The 25,309-nt window shown below is 43.1% G+C and overlaps 1 protein-coding gene across 5 annotated transcripts in view; it reads left to right on the top strand.

Moving 5' to 3' along the window:
* Positions 1–2,864: 2,864 nt before the first annotated feature.
* LOC135918190 (mitochondrial amidoxime-reducing component 1-like) overlaps positions 2,865–25,309 on the top strand; it is a 43,486-nt gene continuing 21,041 nt past the window's right edge. The window contains exons 1-4 of one of the 5 annotated variants that reach the window (XM_065451865.1): positions 2,865–3,295; positions 14,391–14,491; positions 15,266–15,546; positions 21,783–21,959. In XM_065451865.1, coding sequence (XP_065307937.1) covers positions 15,299–15,546; positions 21,783–21,959 — 425 coding nt within the window. In that variant the 5' untranslated portion in view covers positions 2,865–3,295; positions 14,391–14,491; positions 15,266–15,298. Of the gene's footprint in view, positions 3,335–14,390; positions 14,492–15,265; positions 15,547–21,265; positions 21,324–21,782; positions 21,960–25,309 lie in introns of those variants that run through there. The other 4 variants (XM_070539168.1, XM_065451864.1, XM_065451868.1 and 1 more) reach the window with 4 other exon arrangements.

Raw genomic sequence — 25,309 nt, 5'->3', positions numbered from 1 at the left:
ATAAAATTTTTTAGTGTCAACGTGTCACTATTCATTGGTCTGCAGCTGCTTTAGCGGCTACAGACCAATGCATAATGACACATTGTTACTGTGCATGCCCCTAACACATGCTAAGCACTGATTAACACAACTCCGCGGACATAACACGTGATGGAATAAAAAAAGGGCCCCCTTACTTTAGCAACTACACTATTATGGCGAGTCTGCTCACCCTAGTGAGCAAACATCGGTGGCGAGTGCCTCTTCTCATACCAGAGCCGAGGGACCGCGTCACCATTTTTTTTCCGTTAGTGTTAGTTTTTTGCTGAGCGGCACACTTGCAGTGGTGGCGTTTCACATTTCACATTGAATGGTTTGCTGAAGTCGCATGTCATGGTGAGCAACATTGCAGGGAGCGCATTTTAAGTAAAGGCATTTGTGCGTGTGACCATCTCTCTCCAACTGGGAGTCGGGTATGCTGTATTCATTTTGGAATTTCAGCTGTTCTCATGGTGCACAGTGGTGCAATACGATTGTCAGCACGTGATGTATACACTGCGCTTGTGTGTTTAAAATTGAATTTAAGTAAAAAAGACCATACTCTTGCCCAAGTTCTGGGGCAGTGACAGCTGTAGCCAGCATAATAAAAAGTGCACATAAGTAATAAAACTAGCAAGCCACAAGAGCACTGACGTCAGTGTTGCAAATGGCAGGCACATGATGTGCAATGCTGATGAGTGATGATGTAATGGGCATGTAGTTAAGCATGAACAGATGTACAAACAACATAAGCTGTTGCATATTGAGTGACATAGTCAAGTCTATGTTCTTCAGTAGTGGTGCACAATTGTACCTTCTCGTTCACAAGAGAGAGAGAGAGCCAGTGCGTTGAAGTCGTGCACAAGCATTGTTGTCTTGGTGTGACTCTAGACCCTACAAAAAAAACTCTTAAATCTCAAAAATCTTAAGTGGACCCAACATGCATCTGCTCTTGAAGGCCACCATAAATGTTCTCCATTGCATTGCAGGCCATCAGATTGCAGGCATGAAGTGGGGTGGAAATGCCACTGTTTCATCTCCACTGCACCTTCACCCAACAAAAGATTGCACATTCTGTGCCAGTCCTTTGCAACATATATTCTCGTACTTCCCTCCATTGACTTCAGCTGTTGCAAGCACCCAGTCTGCGCATGTGTCTAGGAGTTCCACAAGCAACATCCAGTTCATTGACACTAGCATATACAGGCACAAGAACCCCCATTTAATGTGATGTGTTATGTAGAGCAGTCACTATCAGCCATCACTGTTCAGCCACGCTCGTTTAGAGAATGAGTCCTCCCGAAACACATACACATGGTGTGCCCCGACAGTATGCTCTGCTGCTTCCAATGTCTGCTTTCTGGCATCCAGATTTGAGCTAGCCTTCCTGGCTTCTGGAACTACCAATAATTGAAACATCACTAGAAGGCCTTAGCAATAAAAATTAAGTCCCAGCCATTGCAGAGACGGAGTTGGCCTCGCATCACCTACTTGACAGGTGCCAAAACTGCATGTGATTATCCTTCACCATAGGAAGCATCGTAATTGTCATCCCAGAGTTTCAAGAAGAATGTGCATGCTCGCTGGAACATATACCTATCGTCACCATTGAAACTTGTAGCCATTTTAATGACCATCAGCTTTGTCGAGCTATGGAAGAACCCAACAAAAATGAGTCGTCGTCACAGATTGATTCCTTGGCGACTATTTGGTATTGACAATCTCACTCCAGGATAAACAGACGTGCCTGTGACCTATACACTCCTGAAAGAACTTGCTGAAGCTACAGGGTTAAAACAATGGTATTCCAGTGCATTCCAAGTCACTTTGGAACCTGAGGAAATTAAATGGCGAATGGCATTAGCAAAAGTGCTTCGGCAGTTTAGAAACTCACTTTATTCTCATGCGCCAACCTGACACACTGCACATCTCATGATGCCTCTAGAGACAACTGTGTGTTGGTTCAAAGAGAAAGAAAAAGAAGTTGATCCATGTCTTGAGTAACAGCTTGATCCTCGGCTTTCATGACCCATCAACCACATCTTGCATTGTCTGCACCTTAGAACTGCTTAGACCATGTACATATTCTTCCGAATTGAGCATGTGTCCTCTTCGACATGCTGACTACTTGACTGTCCCAAGTTCATTACACATTGACAGTGCCTTGAACAAGAACTCCATTTACTTGATTCACAATAGCTTTTCTCACTTTCCAAGGTGTGGGGCCTAAGGCCATCAAAAGCTGTCCAGCATGCAGTAATGAGAGTACTTCAATGTTTCTTGAGGGTGCTGGCATATATACGTTGAATATTAACTGCAGCAGCTATGTGTAGTTTTGAGTGTCTCATTTGTATGTCTTGTGTGAAACACATACATATTGTGTGATTTGTTAATTTCAACTTTAAACTTTTCTCGGAAGACTTCCACCTTTAGCGTCGCTACATTTAATTGTCTTTTGTGCAAGTATTACGTATATAACGCAAGAATTCACATATTTTCAAATATAATATGAGCGTTTTTTTTTTTTTTTTTTGAAGTCTCAAACAGTTCACCGCGAGAGAACGCGATGGTTAGAACCAATTCAACGCATAATTAAAGTGTTTCGGTGGCCAGCATGGCCACTCACAAGAACATTGGCTTCCTGCATGACAACAAATTAACGAGTCGGCGTTTCATAACCGCTCCACGTTCATAACCGCCGCGCGATCCGCCGTTTCGCCACGCCACAGAGCGGAGGCGGCAGATCACACGATCGCCAATCTACGGTCGCACAAGCTGCGCAGGCCCGCCTTCGGCAAAACAGGCAAAAATACCCTTCCCGCCCATATTCAAATACATAAATCCGCATTTGTTCTTTTCCCTTTTTTTTTCAGTTTTCTTTCTCCAACTGACCCTCCCTTGGTTATGCGGACGGACGGCCGCAGAGCCGACGCACGCGCTTGCGAAGTTGTAGCGCGGCAGCCTTTGGTGACAGCAGTTTAAGGAGTTTGACGATGTGAAGTGCCCGTGACTGGCGTCACCTCCTCAACTGCACTCTCCATCTTAAGCTTATATCCGTTATCACTACCCAAGTGTGCCGACCACGCGGGCGTTACGTGCTTCGTGGCGGTTTCGCTGATCAACGTTCGAGGCCTATTTCGCGTTCAAGGGTGCGCCGATTCAGCCCGTCAAACGTAACGATAGTTTTTGATATCTTCTGAACATATCTGTGCTGCGGTCTTAGCGAAAATGAAAGCGTGACCTTGACTTGGCATCTTGACGTGTGGAGCCAGCGTTGGTGAGATGTTCCTTTCGTGTTCGCGACGTCGTTTCACAGGCATGTCATTTTCCCGGCGAACCATTGGGACCTACCTGACATCGTCATTTGTAAACATGCAGTGGCGTAGCCAGAAATTTTGTTCTAGGGGGGCTTACATTGCAGCTCGGCATCCTCAAGAGGAAGATTTAGCTCGGGTGCTCCTATCTAAATACATGTAGAAGGGGAATTCGTTTTTCTCGGCAACCACTGCACCAAATTTGACGAAGTTTGTTGCATTTAAAAGAAAAACTGGTTTCGAATTTTTCATTTAGGTCCTCAATTTTTTATTAAAAATTGACCAAAATCGCAAATGTTCAGAAAACAAAACTATCAAGTTTAGAACTGTAACTCAACAATGAAAAATGATATCACATTTCTGTCAATTTCATCTAATAGCACATCTACAGCAGGCAAAATTGATGTGTTACACATGAATCTAAAAAAAAAAATAGTATTATGGAAACATGGCTTTTGCAGAACCCTTGTACAGAATGTAACCAATTCACGTAAGATACAAATTGACATACCAAATTTGTCTGCTTTGACTGTTATAATAGATGCCGTTGACAGAACCGCGATATCTGTTCTTGATGCAGAGCTGTTTGTAAACCTTGTGCTCGTATTTTTTCGAACTTTCAAATTTTTCGAAATATTTTAAACAAAATTCAGGCCCTAAATCGAAATTTTGCTTCCAACAGACAGTAAATTTAACTTTCTCTCTCAAATGCAACAAATTTCATTAAAAGCGATCCAGAGGTTATCTCAGAAAAGCGTTTCTGCGTTTTACATGCATTTGAATAGGTCACGTGGGAGTGGGGCCCGAGCTAAAGATTCCTCTTAAACAATTTGTCGAGGGATGAAATACTTGAATAATTGCATTGCCATTGCCGAAGATGCTGCAAATGAACTCTTGAACGCTACGCACCCTAAAAACAAGTAAAATATATCATTCTTCATAAAAGAATATACTCGTATGTGCCAAAAGTTGTGTCCAAAATAACTGATATCAATGCTTCCATGTTTTTTGTGTATTTAATAAGTAAAGAAAATATCACACGAACGTTAGAACTATATCAGTTCGAAACCAGCAAAGCAGTGCATGCCGCTGATATGAAAAATGTAAAGCCATGAAATGAACAAGTTGGGGACAAATATGTTAATGAAACTTTGTCATTCAAGAACCGTGTTTACATTCATGTACGTATGCAACGGCTAGTGCAAAATATCAATGATGCTGGCATTTGTTCCAATGTATTATGCAGGAGCGGCTGTCACAGGTCGTGTATCGTGAGTAATTGCACCGAAATTATAGTTGCAACCAAGAGCACATATAAAAAGCAGGAGTTCTGCAAAATATATGAGGACGAGTCAAATGAAAGTGAGCCAATGCGAATATATGAGAAACGGGGTACTTTATTTAAAGGTAGTCTCCGTGAGCATTTAGACATTTGTCCCATTGACTAAGGAGTCGCGTGATTCCGGTCTCATAAAATTCCTTCGGTTGCTGCTTCAAAAAGTCTGCAACGGACTCTTTCACGTCATCGGCCGACACGAATATATTTACGTTTAGCTGCATTTCTTTTTTTTTTTTCGTTTGCCCCAAAATGTGGATGTCGCAAGGCGACAAGTCTGGGCTGTGTGGCGGATGTTGCAGCATTTCCCATGTGAACGTTGCCAGTTTTGTATTAAATACATCAGCGATGTGGGGACGGGCATTGTCGTGGAACAAGATGATCCCATTAGTCAATTTTCCACATTGTTTCTTCTTAATTGCAACATGCAGCCGTTCCTGTGTTTCACAGTATCGGAAACAATTGGTAGTCTCTCAAGACTAAGCAAATTTTATCAGTAATGGTCCCCGACGATCAAAAAAGAAAGTCAACACCTTTCCGGCGGAAATGATGGCCTTTGCTTTCTTTGGGGGGCATGGTGAATTCGAATGTTTCCACTGTAAGCTTTGCCATCGTGTTTCAGGCTCATAGTAGTGGCACCATGGTTCGTCCCCGATCCCAATTGCAGAAAAGAAGTCATCACCCTCATTGTGACGACAGATCAGATCAGTCAAGGCAGTGCCGAACTTCTCCATCTTTTGGCGTTGGTTCAAGATCTTGGGCATCCATTGCACACACAAAAGCCAGTGACAGAGATGTTCATGAATTATGCCGTGAACCGAATCGTGACTGATGTTCAGACGCTCTGCCAGTTTATCGATACTTACCCTCCGTTCTTGTCTCATCACCTCATCAACTTTGGCAATTTCGTTAAGGGTGATTTCACGATGGCTTTAGTCCCGTCTTGGATCGTCTTTGCAACTTTCACGTCCTCCTTTGAACCGTTAATTTGCTCCAATGCTTCACAGTGGCCTATAAAATGCGATGTTCAACGTACACGGCAGCCATACGACGACTAATTTCTTTTTACAAAATACTTTCAACAGTCAAAAACTTAACGACACCTCGCTGTTCAACATTTAGAGTTTCGAATATGTCACGCAACCATGTTCAACCGAATGTATGAGATCATTACAGAACCTTTATCGTTGCACCTGCGTGTCACTTTTGTAAATGAGACATCTCTCTCTTCTACGCAGATGCCTCGCAGATAATGAACCGAACCATTATTGCGTGGGGTGGGTAGGCTCACTTTCATTTGACTCGCCCTCGTACATTAGAAACGCAAATATACAATGGGATATACAAATGCGAAGATAGAGCTTGATAAAGGGCAAGAAAGTGTCACTGGAAACAAAGTTCACTGCCCCTATACACAAAATCTCCCAATGAGATATTTAAACGTACGTGTAAGTCTCCAACAAATGTACGTATTTAAGAGAAAGTCACGGTGTATAATGTGTCAAACAAAGCAAATAAGCATGTTGTGCAATCACAGATTCACAGAATTCTAGATATCGCCCCCATTCCATCCACTCCCCCCGATGTATTGCGCGCGACGGAAGATGACTAGCTTGCTCTCCGCTTTTCTCCTTTGCGCACACTAGACTGAGTCACCATCGTCGGCTCACCCATTCCCCCCCCCCCTTCCTGTACGCTTGCACTCGCACATACAGCATGCGGCGCTCGATAACAATGTTATCGCCCTTGCACTTTATACGAAACCTGAGGCCGACGGTGATGGCAGGAATCCGCTTGGAGTGTCCATATAATTGCTATCGCAATAATATAATAAGAGTATCCGGCAACTGAATTGTCCCGTGGCCCATTACTTTCCGCAAAGGAAGAAGTAACAAAACCGAACTTTCACCACGCAACAATTCCCTGCCCCACAACAATGTATATTTTTCCTTTTGTGGGGCGGGGGCATCGAAACTAAAAAAAAAAAAAGGAAAATATGTTGGCCACAAGTTAATGCCTACTTTGCGCACCTAATGTGGCTACCGAAGGAATATCGAAAAAAACGTGAGACGCTTGGTCCACAGAGAACCATACGCATACTGCTCGGTATCCTACATCGGCGAGCCAAGACTTTCCAGAGAGGTTGCTCTCAAGTGAACGCGGTACAATTTGTCGAGTCCCCACAGTGATGGCAGCTAGCGACCATTGTTTCTTTTTCTCGTCTGCTAGCCAGTAAGCGTCTAAAACTCTGCCATGCGAAAATGCACTCGGCCAGAGCAAACCGAACACGCACCGAAGTGCGCCGCGTGGTGGTCAGGGCAACACGAGGAGAACGTATGCGCTCTGGCTGGCTCTGGCAGCCCACGGGTAGGGTAGCAAGACCAAAAAAATTGAAGACGCTCAATGTGTCCTCGCGAATAAAAGTCAAAGTAGAAAAAATAAATAAGAACGTAGTTACGTTCGCTTGCTTTAGTGTCTTAACATGGATGCTTGGCATAGGTGAAAAAAAATATGTTCTTATGTGACATGACAGCACAAATGAACCACCACAACGCTTCGTCTAACCAGACCTGGCTGCGTGCTTTGTCAACTTGTCTAATAGTGTGTTGATTTGGCTTGTCCCGTTGTATGTTCCAATGCAAGACTTTAGAAAAGTCAATGCACCTTTGGCGTCAAATGTTTATAACAGCATTAGACCCACAAAGTTCCACAATTGAAAATCTAAAGCACTACTTTGGAAATGTCAATGCACCTTTCACATCAAAAGTTTATGAGATTTATACCCATAAAGTTTCGGAATTGATATCCATGCGCTTCGCAGATTCCGCGGCCTCCGCGAGATGTTGCGGTGAGCCCGTTTGTCATCAAAACGCCATTGAAACTGTGCTCGGATGGGGCTGCTTGCGTTATGTGACTCCCAGTGCATGGACATTGCCACGAAATCCAGCCCGAGTTTGCAATTTTCACGGTGAAATGTCTTTTTGAGCATGGAAAAGTCATTCTAGACAAAATCCAGAATGATTTCCAGGGCCGGGGGTTGCTTTGGTCGGTGGTGCATTGACAGCACGAAAAAAGTTCGGGAAGGGGAAGGGGAAGGGAAGCCCCATGAGCCCCCCTTCTGGCTACGCCCCTGTAAACATGGTATACTTTCTTTTGAGAAACTAAGTCGGCGTAATCTTGTCTTTAGGTGTATGAGAGTTACCACAAAGTTACTGATAGTTTTTATTTTTAGGCGAACGGTTTGTCGGGAAAGTGGGAACTTGTTCAAACCATCAGCGTCGTCCCGCCGCGTCTATTTGTACCGGGCGATGTTCGTCGTGAAAGTCCGCTCCATGTATCCCAGGCTTAAGACGTGTACCACCCACACACGCGTGCGCGCGCGCGCACATGTGTCTTGAAACCATCCGCAGTGTTATCAGTACTTTAGACCAGATATTCGGTATGCACCGAACTCTAATACCGATGTCACACGATCACTTTTGATCGCTATTAAGCCCGATCCAGATCGAAATTATCGACTGTGATTGGCTCCCTCGTGCTGCTTGCGCAGTGGAGTCAATCAGGATCGGGCTTGACCGCGATCAAAAGTGCACCGTGTGACACCCGTATCAGATGTGCATCTGATATGGGTGTCACACGGCGCACTTTCGATCGCTGTCAAGCCCGATCCTGATCGAATTTCTCGGTCTTGAGCTCTGCAATTTCCAATCTATACAATGAACAAGGGTCTGGATCCGAGCTAGTTGGTACAGCATCACACAAAGACACGGACGGCGTTGTCTTCTTTCCGCCGGCTGTTTCACTGTGTGCTTGACCTGTCTTTAGGAAAATGATTCCAATCTATGTTTGGCATAAAAAGTTGAGACCGTGTTGTCTGCTCCGTTGCAGTGGAAGAACGTAGCTATTCAACCAGCCACTTATCTGTTTGCATGGTGCATGCAAATTTAGCACTAACAGCTATATGCAGAAGTAAAGGGGAGGGAAGGTGTGAGAAAGGTAAGAAGCGAGCAAAGAAAGCATAGTAGAAAGTGGGGTGAACCAAGATGTCATGTTGGTGTGCTGTATTCGTTGAAAGATAAGAGTTGGAGTTTTTTCTCTATTTTCCCATATGTTTGCCAGTATGAAGCACCAGCTGAGAAAGTAAAACTTGCTTGCCCTCTGACCTAACCTGGATGGGGACTAATACTGGCTGAAAGATAATTTGACAACTTGTGGAAGGCAACTTGTGGAAAGTGTATTGACAACTTGTGGAAGGCTGTTACGGCATTCTGCAAAATGCCGTGATGCGCCTGACAACTCGTAGTTCCTCTCTAAAAAAGAACTTCAAGAGCAACAAAGTAACATTGAATGTTGTAACCAGAAAAGAAGCATTTTCGGTCTTATGACCTTAAGACGAACACACTAAAACCATCTACTGCAAAGGTGCTGGAACCCTTGTTGGAGCTGAAGAACACAAAGAATGGTTTAATCTCCTTTTTTTGTATGATCTGTTTGGCCTGTTGGCACCTTCTACACTGATGTTCAAGTTGCTAATGCAAAAGTATAAGTGGTATGAAAATTTGCCAATTTCTTTGTTCAGAGAGTGGATGACATATGTACAAATGGACTTCATTGTATATGTAAATTTGCTCTGCCATTGTACAAGGTCCTAAATATTTGGTTGCGCATGTTCAAAAAAAGATTTTGCACTCACCGCTGCACCGTTCTTGCTCAAATTTTGCAGAATGATCAAATTTTTTTGTCTATTTTATTTAGTATAACACTTGGCACGATTAGTAGCCTGTTTTTTAAAACAAAAATGAGAAACTGTGTTTGTCTGTGGGTAAAATGGCGTCTCGAAAGCCGGCCCTGGCACAGACTTATGTCGCCGCCTGCCGGCAGCAGCAGGAGGGAACTGCTTCGCAGATGAAATGGCATCTTGAAATCGGCTGCTTATGCGACAGCAGCTCCTTCCTGCTGCTGCCAGCAGGCGGCGACACAAGTCTGTGCCAGGGCTGGCTTTTCAGATGAAATTTTTCCCATAGGCGAAAACAATTTCTCATTTTTGTCTTAAAAAACAGGCGACTAATCGTGCCAAATGCTATACTAAACAAAGTAGACAAGAAAATACGATCATTCTGTAAAACTTGAGCAAGAACAGTGCTGCAGTGAGTGCAAAATGTTTTTTTGAACATGCACAGCCAAATATTCATGACCCTGTACTTTCATTGTCTGCTGAAGGATTAGCATGTGTGTACAATGACCTATGTCTTCAGTGATTATAGTCCAGCTGTGCATGGAGCAGTGGTGTACCTTAATGTGCAAGAAGTTACAGGTACACAAATCATTCAGTTTATTATGGCCAAATCAATAGTGATACAATCTGGACCAGATGAGATGTGTTTCACCGTAGGAATCTGGAGACTACGACAAAGGCAAGCATCGTGATGATGAAAACGAGAAGAAATGTATTTACTTCAGTGGTAGATGGGCGTGACTTGATCCGTCTCGAGCGGTTCTAGTTAACAAGGGGGTCAGGACGGCCTTAAGTAACCTTCCGCATATAGCCAATATAACTTCGATGTATTTTAAATAACTATAATATTGTAAACTGGTTATCTAGCTTTCTCTCCAAACGGTCACAGTATGTATGTTTTAACTCTAGTAAATCACCGACAGTAGGTGTACCTTCAGGTGTACCACAAGGCTCTGTGCTTGGCCCTCTCCTGTTCTTGCTTTATATAAACGACCTCCCTTCTATTATTTCCTCAAAAGTTTGCTTAAGTGCCGATGGTTGTCTCATATATTGTGCCATTAAATGTCAATCTGATCATGTCGCTCTTAACACTTGTTTTGAAAACGATTGCAGCTGGTGCAAACAGTGGGAGATGACCATCAACTTCCGCAGAACTGTCTTTTTATCATTTTCAAGGCAGTGTTCTGTGTCTCATTTCACATACTCTTTTAACAACCAAACCCTAAACAGAGTTCACCAATGTAAATATTTGGGAGCTATTTTTACACATATGTCTTGTTCCTCGCATATTGAACTAACATGCAAAAAACCCCATTGACACCTCAGTTATTTGCAGCACACGCTCCGTTCCGCACCGAAACACACTAGATTTTAACCTTTATAACCCTAATACGTCCAATATTGGAGTGCGCCTCTATCACATGGAATCCCCATCATAAAAGGATGTCAAGTGGTTAGACTCGGTACAGAAAAAAAGCTGTTGTACTCGCAGACAACTTTCTGTGGCTATGAAGGGAAAGGTAAGCGCGCGTAGCTGCTGCACATATGTTACCGCACCAAGTAGTCTGGCAGTGTCTGACGGTGCTTTTGGTTGCTTGGAACAGATGCTAAATCGAGGCAGCCTCAATGTGCGATGGTCTCACATTTCTCCAGCCGCGGAAGAAAACCGCCGCAAAATAAGTAAACCTTTACACCCAGCTGTGTGTTCTGTCTTACATAACTTTTGCTGATAAGGTGTTTATGTTTTGCCTTCCCCGGCTTAAACTAATGTGGATTAAAATGCAGGACTCTTTTCAGAAGTGCTCTCACTTGTGTTTGCTTTGCCTCTGTAGGTATCTTTTCATAGCCACAGAAAGTTGTCCACGAGTATAGGTTTATCTATTTTCATTGTGATATATATTTTTCCACCCTCTTCCGACCTTTCTAATCTGAATGTAATCACATCAGAAACGTCACCACTTTAATTGTTTAAAGTTTTTGCACAATTATGTCAATTCACCACGTTGTTCTTCTCAGGATTATATTTCATTTCCAGCCCCCTCAAATATTTCTCGATATCATGTTCTAAATATAGTTCCGTAGAGTTCTCGTTCGGACTTGTTTTTGTACAGTTGTTTCCCTCATACGATTCAGTGCTGGAATGCTTTGCCTGGGAATGTACGCGAATGCCATTTAGGTGAATTTATTTCTGCTATTTAACAGTTGTAATGTATGTGTAAAATTCATTGCTCTCTTCCTACTCCTGCTATAGCCAAATGTTTGGCTGCAGTATGCAGAAATAAATAAATAAAAAATAAATAAATACAATCGGCAGAGAAGTCTATTGTGAAGGAAAGTGGGAAGGTCTCCACTGAAAAGGTAGTTTACTCCTTGTGGTTTCTTGGTTGTCTGAGTCGGCTGTGTAGGTGGACTTATGGAGGTGCCAGTGCCCAAGTGTTCACTGCAGAATTCTGGTCCTCTTGGCGATTTGTGATGTCAATGGACTTCTCCCCTTCGTTGCCTGCTTTGTTGCCTGGGTCAACTCGGAGAGTGGCAGATGCCAAAGTGGTGACATTTGCTCAGAGATGAGGACAATGAGCTCGACAGAGGCAGGCGAGCTGGAATGTTGCCCGTACTTGCGATGCTGAATTCCATGCTGATCGTAACAGAAGGGTGCAAGTTCAGAGAATGACTCTACTTTGACTAGAGCTCATGTGAGAATCTCAGCAGCCCAGCTGGTGTCTTCTGTGAAGCATGATGAGCATAAAAGACAGGAAAACTGTGATGTGAACTGACTCAATGATTGTGTTACATTGGATGTCTTAGTCTTCAGAACAGTGGAAGACGGTGGTTGCAAACCAAGTTTCGGAAATACAGACGCTGACTAATGCTGACATGTGAAAGCATATCCCAGGTGATTAGAACATGGCTAACTTGTTATACGAAGAAAGAGCATTCTTTAATGGGACAAAAGGGAGACGACAAACATGAGCACTGATTTCAAAGTTCAAAAGGGCTGTTATTCACATAAGCATGTACTGACCGGCTCACGTTAGCACACTGTTAACTTGTTATCTAGATGTGAAACTGTGCAGACACTCCTACGATGTTCACATTGGTGGGAGGGACAAGAATTTTTTAATATTAACAATAATTTGCAAGATAGTGTTTCTGATCGAGAAGAAGCTGGCTACTCTGGAGAAAGCAAATTGTTTGAAGATGAATGTGAACAACTTGTCAGCAGGCTTTATGAACCACAGCTGTTATAGCAGGCTATAATGAGTGACAGCATAGATAAAAAGGGTTGTACATGATTGTCACATTCAAGACCTTAAAGGACTCCTCACCATGTTTGGGCAGTACAGACAAGTTCAGTTTGCAGATCACACGCCGACAATTGTGTCTGAAAAGTATCGGAGTGCACCTTGGCATGAAAACAGTTGAAATTTTAAACACCCTTGCACCCTTCCTCTAAAGGGAACCCCACTTCCTGTCAGAGAATCAAAAGGTCACACGCATAAATGGTCATATGTAGATGCACTGCCTGCAACATCACAGATTATGGCACCTCACTGGTAATTGTCCAATGAAATGCACATGAAACCTTTACTGGAAGCGTGCTGCATAGTGAAAAAGAAAGAGAAGAAAAAATAAAAAGAGACAGGGCTCAGGCGTAGACGTGACACTGTCTCTTGGCTCAGGTATTGGAGAAGGCAGGGAATGACTGTCGCCTTTCGACACTAGTTGAGGGAAAGGGTGGGAGTGCCTATGTTGGTGGTGAGGCTTGCCTCTTGGTAGCATGGCAAGGCTACATTCCCAACCAAAATTTCCAATGGGACCTGGTGAGGGCCTTTTGAGAGCATAGGTGCACTTCAATCACTTACTTTCTCTCCTTTAACCCCACTCTAACTAGGTGTGTTTGTATGCAATTTCAATATAACGCAGTTTCACTGCTGCTGCAAAGGAATGCCGTGACAATGCATTGAAACTTCCGCGAGCGCAGATGGTCAAATCATAGAATTACAAGCGGTTGCTTGCAAATTAACGCACCTCTCAAATCGCGCCGCGCGAGAAGAGCGACCGCCGAAGTGGAGCCGCATCGTGTTTCGTATAATTCGAAGTTCGATAAGAGCATATCGCGCCCCGCGCACTGTGTGCTTTAGGTGCGAGTGAAAGTGTGCGAGGGTGAAGCAAGAAAGATGGTGGCTTCACGAGTGCCGCCTTCCCGCGCGAGCAAAGGGAAGGAAGGGCAGGGGAGTGTGCTCGCGGTAACGGGATCAAGCGCGCGTCAGGGGGTGGGGGGTAGTTTGGCGCGCGCCTCGATATCTGGTACGCGTCTCGGCCGTGGCTGCGCGTGGCTGTAAGCGCGACTGAGCTCATACGCAGCCGCGCACCCTGCTTTATGGACAATCTGCCGCGTGTGCAAAGAGTGGGCGTCTTCCCGCACGTTTTTAGTATTGGAGGTTGCGTGATCTCGAGTTTCAGTGACCGGTTGGAGCGAGAGGCAGACGGAAGCATTCGCTCCCGCTGCCGGCGCTTTTCCAAATAGCCTCTCCCAGTGCGGGCGATGCTATTAGCCGCGGGGGCAGAGTGCATGCGAAAGCGTGGCTGCCTTCGCTTAATTCGTACCGCCGAGGAGAAATCGTCGACGTACGTGGCATGAAACCATATCATCGTCGCGGACTCCCAAATTTTGTCAAAATCAATTGTTTCCTCATTCAAATTTTCTTTCCCGATTGCCCGTTAATTCAGAAAATTCTGCGGCCTCTTTCTGCGTAAGAAAAATCAATCGGCGACTGTACGTATTTGCATAAAAGGTCGAATTTCAATAGAACGAAATTTCGATATAACGAAGCAAATGTCCGATTTTACCAACTTGTACTCTAAGCTAACTTTCCTAAACAGTTAAAAATTTGTGGGATGAAGCTGTATGGTATAATAAAGTCGAAACTAAATTGCAAAGTGTTTTATTATGATGTAAAATATTGTATTTCTATTTACGTTTTAGGGGTAGTTGCCAGTGTACACTGCAAGGCAGCCTTACCAAATCTTGAGACCTTTCTTGAACTGACATTGAAAATATGCCCTCTTGTAACCATATCTATACCAGTAAGTGAAATCTTGCAAGCATGTGGGCTGTGGTTCTCAGCTTAATTTTTGTTCATTGTGGACATGGTGAGAAAGCACTTGTCATCAGAAACCAAATATTAACGCAAAATATACTAATATGATCATTCAGTATCGTTTTGGAAGCACAAGTTCAATTCTGGATTGGGTAGTTTCAGTAATATTATTTTGTGGCAACAACCACAGATGATTGCCGGACTACTACATAATTTTGAGGTCCCTGTTTCCAGTTTGTCAGTCTGTTTGCACCTGGTTGTGACACTTTTGATCGTACATATTTCTATAACACCATCCATGGGTATGTTATTAAACCAAAGCAATAGATAAAAAAAAACTTCGATGAATGTGGTTTGCTTTAGGTGAAGAACATTGTTTCTTTGCTGTGTACGAGCTCAGCTTATTATCAAGCAATGTGGGAAAGTCCAGCTTGTTTGCTGTGGATAATGCTTAAGACCCCAGCAGCCATCTTGAAGGGCCATGTGTTATATAAATTTTTGTGATGACAATGACAGTGATGGGTAATTATACTGGTTGTAATTGTTTAGGGAATAAAAGTATTTTCTTGAATTCTAGAAATATCTCGAGAGCCAAAAATATTGGCACAGGAAAATTTTTGGTTTCACGCCCCCCCGCCCCCCAGTTCATTTATTTGTGACAGCTGGGAATACTTATCTAAAATATTTATCTACCCCGAGTAGTTTCTCAAGACTGCTATCTTTAAAATATTTAAAAATGACCCATGTGTTTCTATTTTAGGAGGAGCCGCAAAACTAAAATACACAACAAGCAATGTCATTCCCTGTGTTAAGAGCCCCACACGTGAGCACCATTGCTCTGGCAACTGCAGCAGCAAGTGGTGTAGCTGCAGCTGCAACTTTTCTTTTGCTGAGGCACAGGGCTGCCCGCAAGAATAACTTTGTGCCTGTGGGGCGTGTGGCCAATATTTTCATCTACCCAATTAAGGCAATTGCCGGGATAGAGGTGCCCTATGCAGACTGCGTTGTGACTGGACCAGTCTACGAGGGACTCAGAGACAGGTATATATGTCCACTGGTGAACAAGTTCACTTCCGTGTTGCTTTCCTTGACTTTAGTGTATCTTGGCTTTATATGATGTTTGTGCTTGTACACACACACCTGTGAGTGTATGCATGCCTGTGTTAGTGTGCATGTGTGAAAGCTTTTTCTTTATTTCATACAGATTTTTTGAAAGCTGGCTGCGGCATACAGTGCAGTTTGGTGGAATGTTACGTTGGCATATATAAAGAGGCAGACATTGCATGAAAAATAAACCAGTGTTCAAGTAGAAAGTTCAACTAATTATCTTTTGGTACTTCTGGCACATGCTGCAATTGCAGAGCTGAAACCTGTCACTAATATACACAACTCATTCAGCAGAAGTGCAGAGGGTAACAGTAAAACCGCGTTGATACGTTCCCATTACGTACGTTTCTCTGCGCCAACGTTCGCAATAGAGAACACGAAAAAATGACCCAATAGAGTTACGCTCATTTTTTACCGGTTCATACGTTCCTGGAAAACACGGGCCCCGGGTGCACGGGGCCAATAGGGGGGGGGGGGGGGGTCATATACGTCTGAAGACACCCGAAAATTGTCGATATCCTCGCCTTCCTCGATTACACCCGGGGGGGTGACAGAAGAGCTATCGGCCCCGGGTGCCAGATGACCTAGCTAAGCCACTGGTCTCGAGCCGCCGGAGCGCCACCAGCTCCACGCGGATCGGCGTCTCGTGCCGCAACAATCCTCACGACGCTTCGCATTACGTAGATGCCAACATTAGTTGAGTCTGTTAAATTTTTTTGGTTGCTTCGGGTCGTACGTTTTCCCGGTTAGTGTGTTTTTGCCGCGTTTTTTTTTCCCAAGACGTATGAACGAGGTTCTACTGTATTTCCCCCAGAATCCCCTCATGTGCACTGCTGGCCAAAACTAAATTGACTGGCAACACATTTAGAGGCATATTTTGGGGTCTGACATCTTGAAGCAGATGCTAGTCTGATGATTTTTGTTCAAAGGAACGCTAAATACAGTTTTATACTTTCTTTGCTTTGCTTCAGAAAATCACAGTCCAGATTACGTACACGTTTCATAGGCTGTATGCTCATTTAAATGCCTCTTTAAAAAAAGAAGTCAGGCTGAAAAAGCCTGTTTGTACTTCGTTTTTTCCTGACAATGTAAGGTAACAGGCAATCATAAGCAAGGTGCTGGTGATATTTATTACAGTAGATGTTGCTGGAGCCATGGGGTGGCGTTGGTTTAGCACAGCTTGCTAACATTGCAAAAAATGTAGGGGGACGAGGAGATGTCTACACTCAAAATACTGGATATGACTCTTTCCTTGAGCAAAGCCTGTCCCGAGTGCACACGGTATGTGGGCCAACTTCGGAGATGCAAGGTTGTTGCCGTATGCCAAGAAAGACGCCAGCTCACAAACTGTTTCATTTGTGTGCATGCAAACTATTGTGTGTGTCCTTCCACACTGGGGCTTGTCGCACAGTTTCGAATTTATGTCACAGCATGGAGTCAAGGTGCCATCTAGGATATGCGTCATGCACTGCACAAGCTTACACTGATAGTAGCTAAGGCAGCGTTTCACATGAAATCTCCTCTCTTTCTCCATTTAATAAATCGTAGAACCTTGGGCCTCGGCATAATGGTAAGTTAGGGAAAGCTATATGGCGTGGTTTGCAACATACATCTGAAATTTAAATTCATTTATGTATGCCTTTAAAGGGACACTAAAGAAAAAAATTATTTCAACTGTATTAGTAAATTGCCCTTCTGGAATACCAAAAAACTACTCTTACCATTAGAAGAGGATTGGTAAGCCAGAAAAGCTGCAAAAAACGAAAAACTGGTGGCAACGCCTTTTTGAAGTTCCCGCAACAGCTCGTCGTGACGTCGTAGATTTTGACATCTGCTAGAGCCTAGCTAATTGCTTACCAGTAAAAATTGACTACATTGTATTCTTCAGGATATGAAGATTGCACTTGGCAAGTTTTGCAAACATTTACTGAGCCAATGAGGCCTAAATGTGAAAAGGTGCTTTGAAATTCGTGACCCCACACTGACGTATCAGCGCTGGAGGTTTGGCACGAAATTCAGGAAATTATACTTAGACCTTAATTTCCTCTTCAATCAACCTATTATCATGAAATTATCAAGTAGAGTTTTCAAAGAATACATTGTCAGTCTAAACTGATTCATTGTTTATCTTTACTGTCCTCTTAAATAAATGTAACCTTATCCCCTTCTGGCACCAATTAAGTCTGTCTATTGAAAGTTTAGTTTCACCACATTTTTGCATCTTCAAAATGTGTACAGCTGCAGAACAGAATAGATAGTTGCAATTCTTTAGAGAGTCTTGGTAAATTTACAGAATGCAGACTCCATGCAAGAACTTTCTCTACAGGAACACCAGATATAAGGACATCAACTGTTTTGTGATCATACTCGCAAAGCACTCATCCACCCACTTGAAATATGTGGTGGATGTGAAACATGAGAAACAGTGAAAGAACTGAACCCACTATGTGGTAATGCAGTAAAATCGAGAGCAAACGCCTACACATTTTAACTCATTTTTACTAGAACACCTTACACATATTATTCAAACTTGCAGTACTGGTTCAATCAAAAGTGTTTCCGGATGTGTGCGACACATTTTAACCCTTTCTGTGCCACCTTTTATATGACACCACGAAAATGACTGATTTATTGTGAACACCTTTCGTTATTGTAATATCATAAGTTGATTTGTTATTTTGTGTTTTCTGGTTGCTGTCAGTTTGTGGTTAAGATGCAGACAGGCATGGCCACAGAAGCAGTCCATATATGAAGCTTGGCAATTCTTGGAAGAGTAGTCGAACATGCTTTTATTGCCCTCTATGTGACTCATTATTCCTGGTGCTGAAAAAAAAAAACACAAAAAGAAAAACGAAGGTGCTGATAGCAAAGCGTTTTCATTGAGCTGCATCCACGGGAGAGAGGCCGCCAGTGGCTCGAACTCTTCCTTGTAATTATCAAGAGCTCCGAACACAACTCACTAGAGCTGTCCGAGTCTAATTGATCACTTGAGGTGAAGAGGTGTCCAAGAACACGATTCCAGCATTGAAAATGGTGGTCGTCATCGCTGCAGCTGTGTAACTCTACAGTGCCATTTTTAAAATCCAGGGGAGCTGGACTTTCGCTGCTTTTTTGCCAGCTGCACCCACAAAAAGTTTGTATTCTGGGAAGCTGGTGCCAAATTGGGAATCATTCACGCCAAAATGATATGACCGCTACTAGTGTGTCAGTCAGCAGAAATGAAATCCCTGAACAAGGGAGACTTGTCATTGCCAAATATTAGAGAAAACGCCAGTGAGTGAGACTCACCCTTGGCACAGAAAGAGTTACCCTTAACTGCCACGAGAAATTTAGAAATATGTGTTAAAAGTGCATACTTTTTATAACCTGCATTTATTTTGCCATTTCCTTTCTAAAAATGATACCAGGAATGCCTATAGCACTTTACCGATCTTCTTAAAAAAAATAGCAAAATACAAATAATGTCCAGTCCGAGTCCTGACGACGACTGCACGGTGTCTTTTGATGTGGTTTTGCTGTTTACTAGTGTGCCTGTGCCCCCTTGCGGTTTCTGTGACATGTGGTGGCACTTGAACATGACCCCTCACTGAAAGATCACACTCTTCTTTCTATTAACCACATCTGTCGGTCATTGGAATTCAGCCTTTCAAGCACTTGTTATACATTTAGCAATCAGTTCTACAAACAGACTAGACAATCTCAGTCACAGTCGCCGCACTCACCATAGAGGACATTGAAAAGCAGGTGCGCAGTACTTTCACTCCAAGCCAAAAAATATGTGTGCACTACGTGGACGATAGTTCTTGCGTTGTGAAGCCATTTGAAATTGACAATTTGCTCACACACTTGAATGCCGCAGAGCCAGCTATTTTACAGTGGAACGTGAAAATTGTTCTCTCTCTTTCTTCTTACATATCCTTGTGAAAAGAGGGCAACCGAACCCGGCCTTTTCTGTATTCAGAGAACTGACACATGTAGGACAATATCTTCACTTTAATTCGAATCACCTCACCTGCCACAACTATTGTGTAATTTGAAGCCTCGTCAAGAGAGCTGAAACAATTTGTTTCTCCCCGCACTTTCAGAAGAAGGAAGAAAAACACGGTAATTGGTGACCTTAAGAAAAACAGTTTTACACAGACATTCATTCACAGCGCTCTCCACCAATTGAACATGAATGAAAGGAAGGCGGCTGCTGTCGACCCACCCCGACAGCGGCGCTGTGTCTCGATACCTTACCTTCAAGAGGTCAGTAAGGTATCAGTAGAGCATGTGTGCTGTGAGGGGCAGGGGTTGATGTCACTCACAAGCCTCTCTATACTGTTGGAAGCCTCCTCCCGCGTCCAAAAGACTACAGTCCTGTGAAAAAATCACAGGGCATTGTGTACAAGGTTACTTGCACCGAATGCCTCACGTCATATATTGGTGAGAGTGAAAACTTTCTTAAAATAATTTGTCAACGTAAAAATGACCTTCGCTACCTAAACAGAGAATGCAGTGCTGTGGCAGACCACTGCAATGTTTTTTACTACCATATTAGTTTTGGTGGTGCCATCATCTCGGAGAGTGAAAACAACCACCGGCGGTAATTCTTATGGACTCCTGGCATATCCAATGTACATTGGGAAACATCCATTGTTTCTTGGGAACACTTCCTGCCATTTACTCCCAAGGACTGCAAAAGGTCTCCACGTTCCTGTCAAAGCAATAAAAAAAAGATGCATATAAGCACTGCTATGCCTCGCGCCATCTCACCCTTGAAGAAGCCGGTCGAGCTCCAAAACGTCGGATGTTTAAAGTTAATTTTTGTTGGAGTTTCTTCATTCCTTAAGTTCAGTTCTTCCCAAGCAAGTAGATCTCTGCTGAATGTTCACTTTGAAAATACATTTTGTATTATTTATTTATGTATAAAGATGACAGGGTAGTGCAATTTTCATTTTGACATGTCAACTCATCATGGACAGTTAAGGAGAATTGAATTGAATTATGGGGTTTTACGTGCCAAAACCACTTTCTGATTATGAGGCACGCCCTAGTGGGGGACTCCGGAAATTTTGACCACCTGGGGTTCTTTAGCGTTCACCTAAATTTAACTACACGGGTGTTTTCGCATTTCGCCCCTATCGAAATGCAGCCGCATTGGCCGGGATTCGATCCCTCGACCTCATGCTTAGCAGCCCAACACCATAGCCACTAAGCAGCCACAGCGGGTGGACAGTTAAGGGGCTAATTATTATTTTCTTGAGTGCTTTTGCCTTTGATGCACTATTTTGGCTTGTACAATTGTGCACACAACACTTAAAAGGGTTATTACTGTCTGCCTTCAGTTCTGCAATTGAAATGTGTACACTTAAGCAATTAATTATTAAATTCATAAACCCAAAGTTTGTTAACCATCTCATTTAACACTCCAATTTGTTGTACAGCTAATTTCCGCCTCTTCAATTAACACACCTGAAGAGGCACAGTTATACTCCAGGCAATTCTTAAAAAGTTAGTGTGTTTGTGTATTTGTTGTTTTATAAGAAGTTTAGTTGTGGGTAAAACAGCTGCCTTGCATCTTCCTTATCTCTATATACCATGTTTATTTGCTCTGGTTTCCGATGTGTAACCATGCTACCTTGTACAATTATCCACTCTCCTGGGCTTCCAGGTGTAGCCATTGCTGTCTGATGGGGGCAGCATGCAAGAAAGCCTTCACCAGGACTCGTGTGAGTTGGTGCTTGTTAAGTGTAATTGTGTATGACACAAAGGACAGATTTGCAAGCATGGGTGAAAGATAGATAAGGTTGACTATTTCCTTTTGTTTGTGATTGTGTGTTCTTTTTTACTGGGAAGAACCTTTGTATGTGAACTTAGATGGAGTTGTATAAGTTTTTGTTCATGGACAGCAGTTGGCCATGTAGTGGCAGTTAGAATGAGATAGCCAAGGTGAGAGAAACAGCTACCCAAGAAGAGTGCAAACAAATTGTTATTTTTTATTAATGGCCATTTCATGTTAACAGTTCCTCCTCAAGCTGCAACCACAACCTGCAAACCTATGGCGATAACATTTTTTAACTATATAATACGTATGTACTGTTGCTCTTAAGAGTGTAATGATGACACATCCGAAGACATGCCTAGCTACTTCTTTAAGAAATAATTGTGTTATTTTTATTTTTTTTTAGGTTTATGTTGATTGTGAAAGGAGACAACTTCATTTCAATGCGTGAGGAGCCCCGCCTTGGCCTGATCAAGACGAGTTTTGAAAATGGCAAATTGACACTGATGGCTGATGGTCACCCACCGCTTGTCATTGATGCCTGTGACCCGGATGAGTTAAGCAAGCCTTCTTTTACTGTCAGGCAAGTAATCTTGAAACATTCCTTCCCCTGGTGCTGAGTACTGGTGAAACATGGGAGTGGGCCTAATGTTGTATATCCTTCACCCACCCACCCCTAACCCAAGATCTTTGTCAACCCCTCAAGCACAAAAAACTTTTATTTTTTCTGCTTTTGCGCTTGACTGCATAGAGCTTGACAAAATATTATGTGCATTGCTGACTCACTTTAATTGTAATATGGCTTCTTATCATGCTTATTAATTACAGGGGCTCTTTGTAGAAATCTCATATTGTCTCTTCATAAAGCTACTCCAGAGCATTTTTTTTAAGGCTTTTTATTAACTTGCTTTTATACCCTCACTTCAACAGCTAATCTCTGATGCAAAGTTGCTAATCTTCCAAATGCTTTATAGTAGTGTCATTATGCGTGAATGACAACAGTCGTTCTATTCCAGCCGTGGTGGCTGAATGTGAAAACACTCATTTACCGTGCAATTGAGGAAACGCAGCTCTTAGGTGCCCGTTCCTGTGGCGAGTGTCAGTGTCAGTGGCATAACCGAGTGAACGCGGAGCAAGAGATGAAAGACGTGAGCCGCGAACAGCAGAGGCCTATGAAAGCCACCCCTTCAGTGAAGTGCGCACAGGAAACTGGTGTCATGCGGACCAACCCGACTGCTCGATGCATACCCATGTCTGATCTCAGCCGGACTACTCGTTACGTACTATCGTCTGCTCATGTCAGCTCTCGCTTGTGTTTGTTTGGTCTGCTTGGTTTGGTCTTCTTCGCACTTGTTTCGATTGTCACGGTTTGTGATTGTTTTGTAATCTTATTGTATGCGTGATGCGAATTGTGTTTAGTACTTTCTGGAAGCCACGGGGCACCACCGATTACACTGGACCCTTCAACGAGTCATGTATTAAAGCTGATGTGCTTGACCGGCAGATCAGATTTTCAAAGATTGCAGACTCTGCTACATGTCTCTCTCAAATTCTTTGCCTAGTTATATCGCGAAATGAAAACACGTATAGAGCTGCGCTCAAATTTCCCATTAAGGAGTATCATAATCATCGGTGGATTTTTGATGGCAAGTCACGAAGTTATGATATTGGTGGTGATGATTTGCTCGTAATCTTGTATTTTTTTATGTTTTAATTGGTCTTGGACATTTTCCTTTGTATTCTTGAAGCTGTGGTTTTAAATTATTTCCAGCGTAGTTAGGCAACATTCAGAATGGAAAAAAGAAAACAACTTTGATACCTAAAATGGTACCAGAGCTTAAGATTGTGCTTTACCTGGAAAAGCAGCTTTGATGCACCCAGATGGCTCACTAATAGACCTTTTGTACAATGCAAACCATGTGTTCACATAAGACATCATTAGGTTCCTGCCACCATTGCGAAGGATAGTCTTCTGTGCATGCAGTTGCGTAGCCAGGGGGGTACACCTGATCCCAATCATTATTCCAGTGTTCCATCTTGCCAACTATGTGTACTGCAGAAAAAGCTACGTGTTTCATCCACCAACCAGGACCAAAGGAAGGCCTCCTCCATTGTCTGCCTCTGATTTTCCTCTGCGTGATTTCACCCGAATGGAGGCTCACAATGGGCGAGCCCCGCTCCCTTCTCTAGAACACAGCTGGCTCTCATTACTGATTGGCCAATACAAGCCTGAGACTTTGCTGCGCTGAATGGAGTTGGTGAGATGGAGTGTAGTTGCCAATGGCCAAAATCGTCCATTCAGCAGTTGTATCTTTTGCATATGGACTCGATTGCACTTTATTGGCTTGAGTAGTTATGAGACTACACAGTGACACTTGCACAGTTAGGGCAAGCCTGGGGTTGGGGGTCGGTTCACTTACTGTGAAGCTTTCTCAATAATAAAGGTCCTCATAGCTGTTTTTCTGCATAGCCTACATAGGTGTTCAACATGCTGCAACTTTTGCATTGCGATTCGTTATAATGAGTGGCACACACTGCTATGAAAGGTGCGTTTGAATGACATGGTGGTGCTGTTTTACATCGAGACTTGTGATGCCAATACTGTCAGTATGTGTCCCCGGTATGTAATCTAATTTGCAAGTAAGGAGTTTGCAAGAGGGATGCACTATGCCTGCTCTTGGATTGGTCAGCAGTTTAATGAGGCATGCCACAATGACCGATAACTATGGCTGGCAAATAAAATGGGTTTGCATACGAGTATAAGCTGTCTTGCCATGCTGGTAGCACATCTACATGAGTTCTCCCTCCACCATACCATTGTCTTCGGTGTTTTGCTGCAATGTTTAGGTTTAAGGCATCCTCATTTATAGCTAACTAGCTGGGGCACGAGTTATGTTTTCCCTTTGTAGGGAGTTCTACCAGAAGGAAATGCATAGAGTCTCTGTGAACACAGCACTTCACTACTTTATTAAATTAGTGTGGAATTCCTTTAAAACACTCCAGACCGTTTCTGTGGCACCTCTCACTGTTTCCTTTGTTGCCTTTGTAGTTTGGTGTTTTAGACATGATTTATTAAAACTAGTTTTCTCCTTATTGAATATTAGTCAGGTAAGCTGTATTGCTCAATTCCATAATGTTTTCTTTTTCTGCCCTTAAGCACATACACTGTCATCTGCATGCGTTGCAGCCACTCTTATTGCTTTATATTTCTTCCTTAATGTGTCCGTATATCATCCTTCAACGAGTTTTGGCGGGTTCAAATTTAGGAGCATTCTTCCTCTTTGCTATTTTTGCATACATGCTTCAAGGAAATGTGGCCTTGGTGAATCATTACAGTGCAGTACAGGTTAACATAGGTAAAAGCTTTTACCTATGTTAACCTGATTGCCCTGTCAAAGTGTGTGCTTTAGGTGTACATGTGCTTTTACCTATGTTAACTTGATTGCTCTGTCAAAGTCTGTGTTTTGTGTGTGCGTCTATGTTTCTGTTCACATACTGTCTTCCTTGTGCAGTTTAAAATTTTGCTGAATCTATGAACCGACTAGCCCAACAACATGCCTTACTTCAGTATATTTCTTTTACCCCAGGCTCTTTTCTACCTCTCAAGAACAAGGAACAAGCTGCTTTTACCTATGTTGACCTGACTGCCCTGTCAAAGTCTGCACTTTGTGTGTGCATTTATGTTTCTGTTCATGTCCTGTCTTCCTCGTGCATTTTAAAATTTATCTGAATAGTCTGTAAAGCAGCCACTCTGGGTCATGCATTCTTTCTCTCAACAGAGTGCAATGAGCTTCACCAGTACCACAGTATGACTAGCAGTGTTTCAAACATTACCTAGGTAATTGTAGAAACATGCTTACAAACATGCTTTGCTGTTTGTTGTGCTGGTTGATGACTTGCTACGTCAGTTGTGCTTTCACCGCGCTTGCATGA

This window comes from Dermacentor albipictus, chromosome 1 (assembly GCF_038994185.2).
Source record: "Dermacentor albipictus isolate Rhodes 1998 colony chromosome 1, USDA_Dalb.pri_finalv2, whole genome shotgun sequence".
NCBI lineage: Eukaryota > Metazoa > Arthropoda > Arachnida > Ixodida > Ixodidae > Dermacentor > Dermacentor albipictus.
This window is presented reverse-complemented; position numbering and strand designations above follow the sequence as displayed.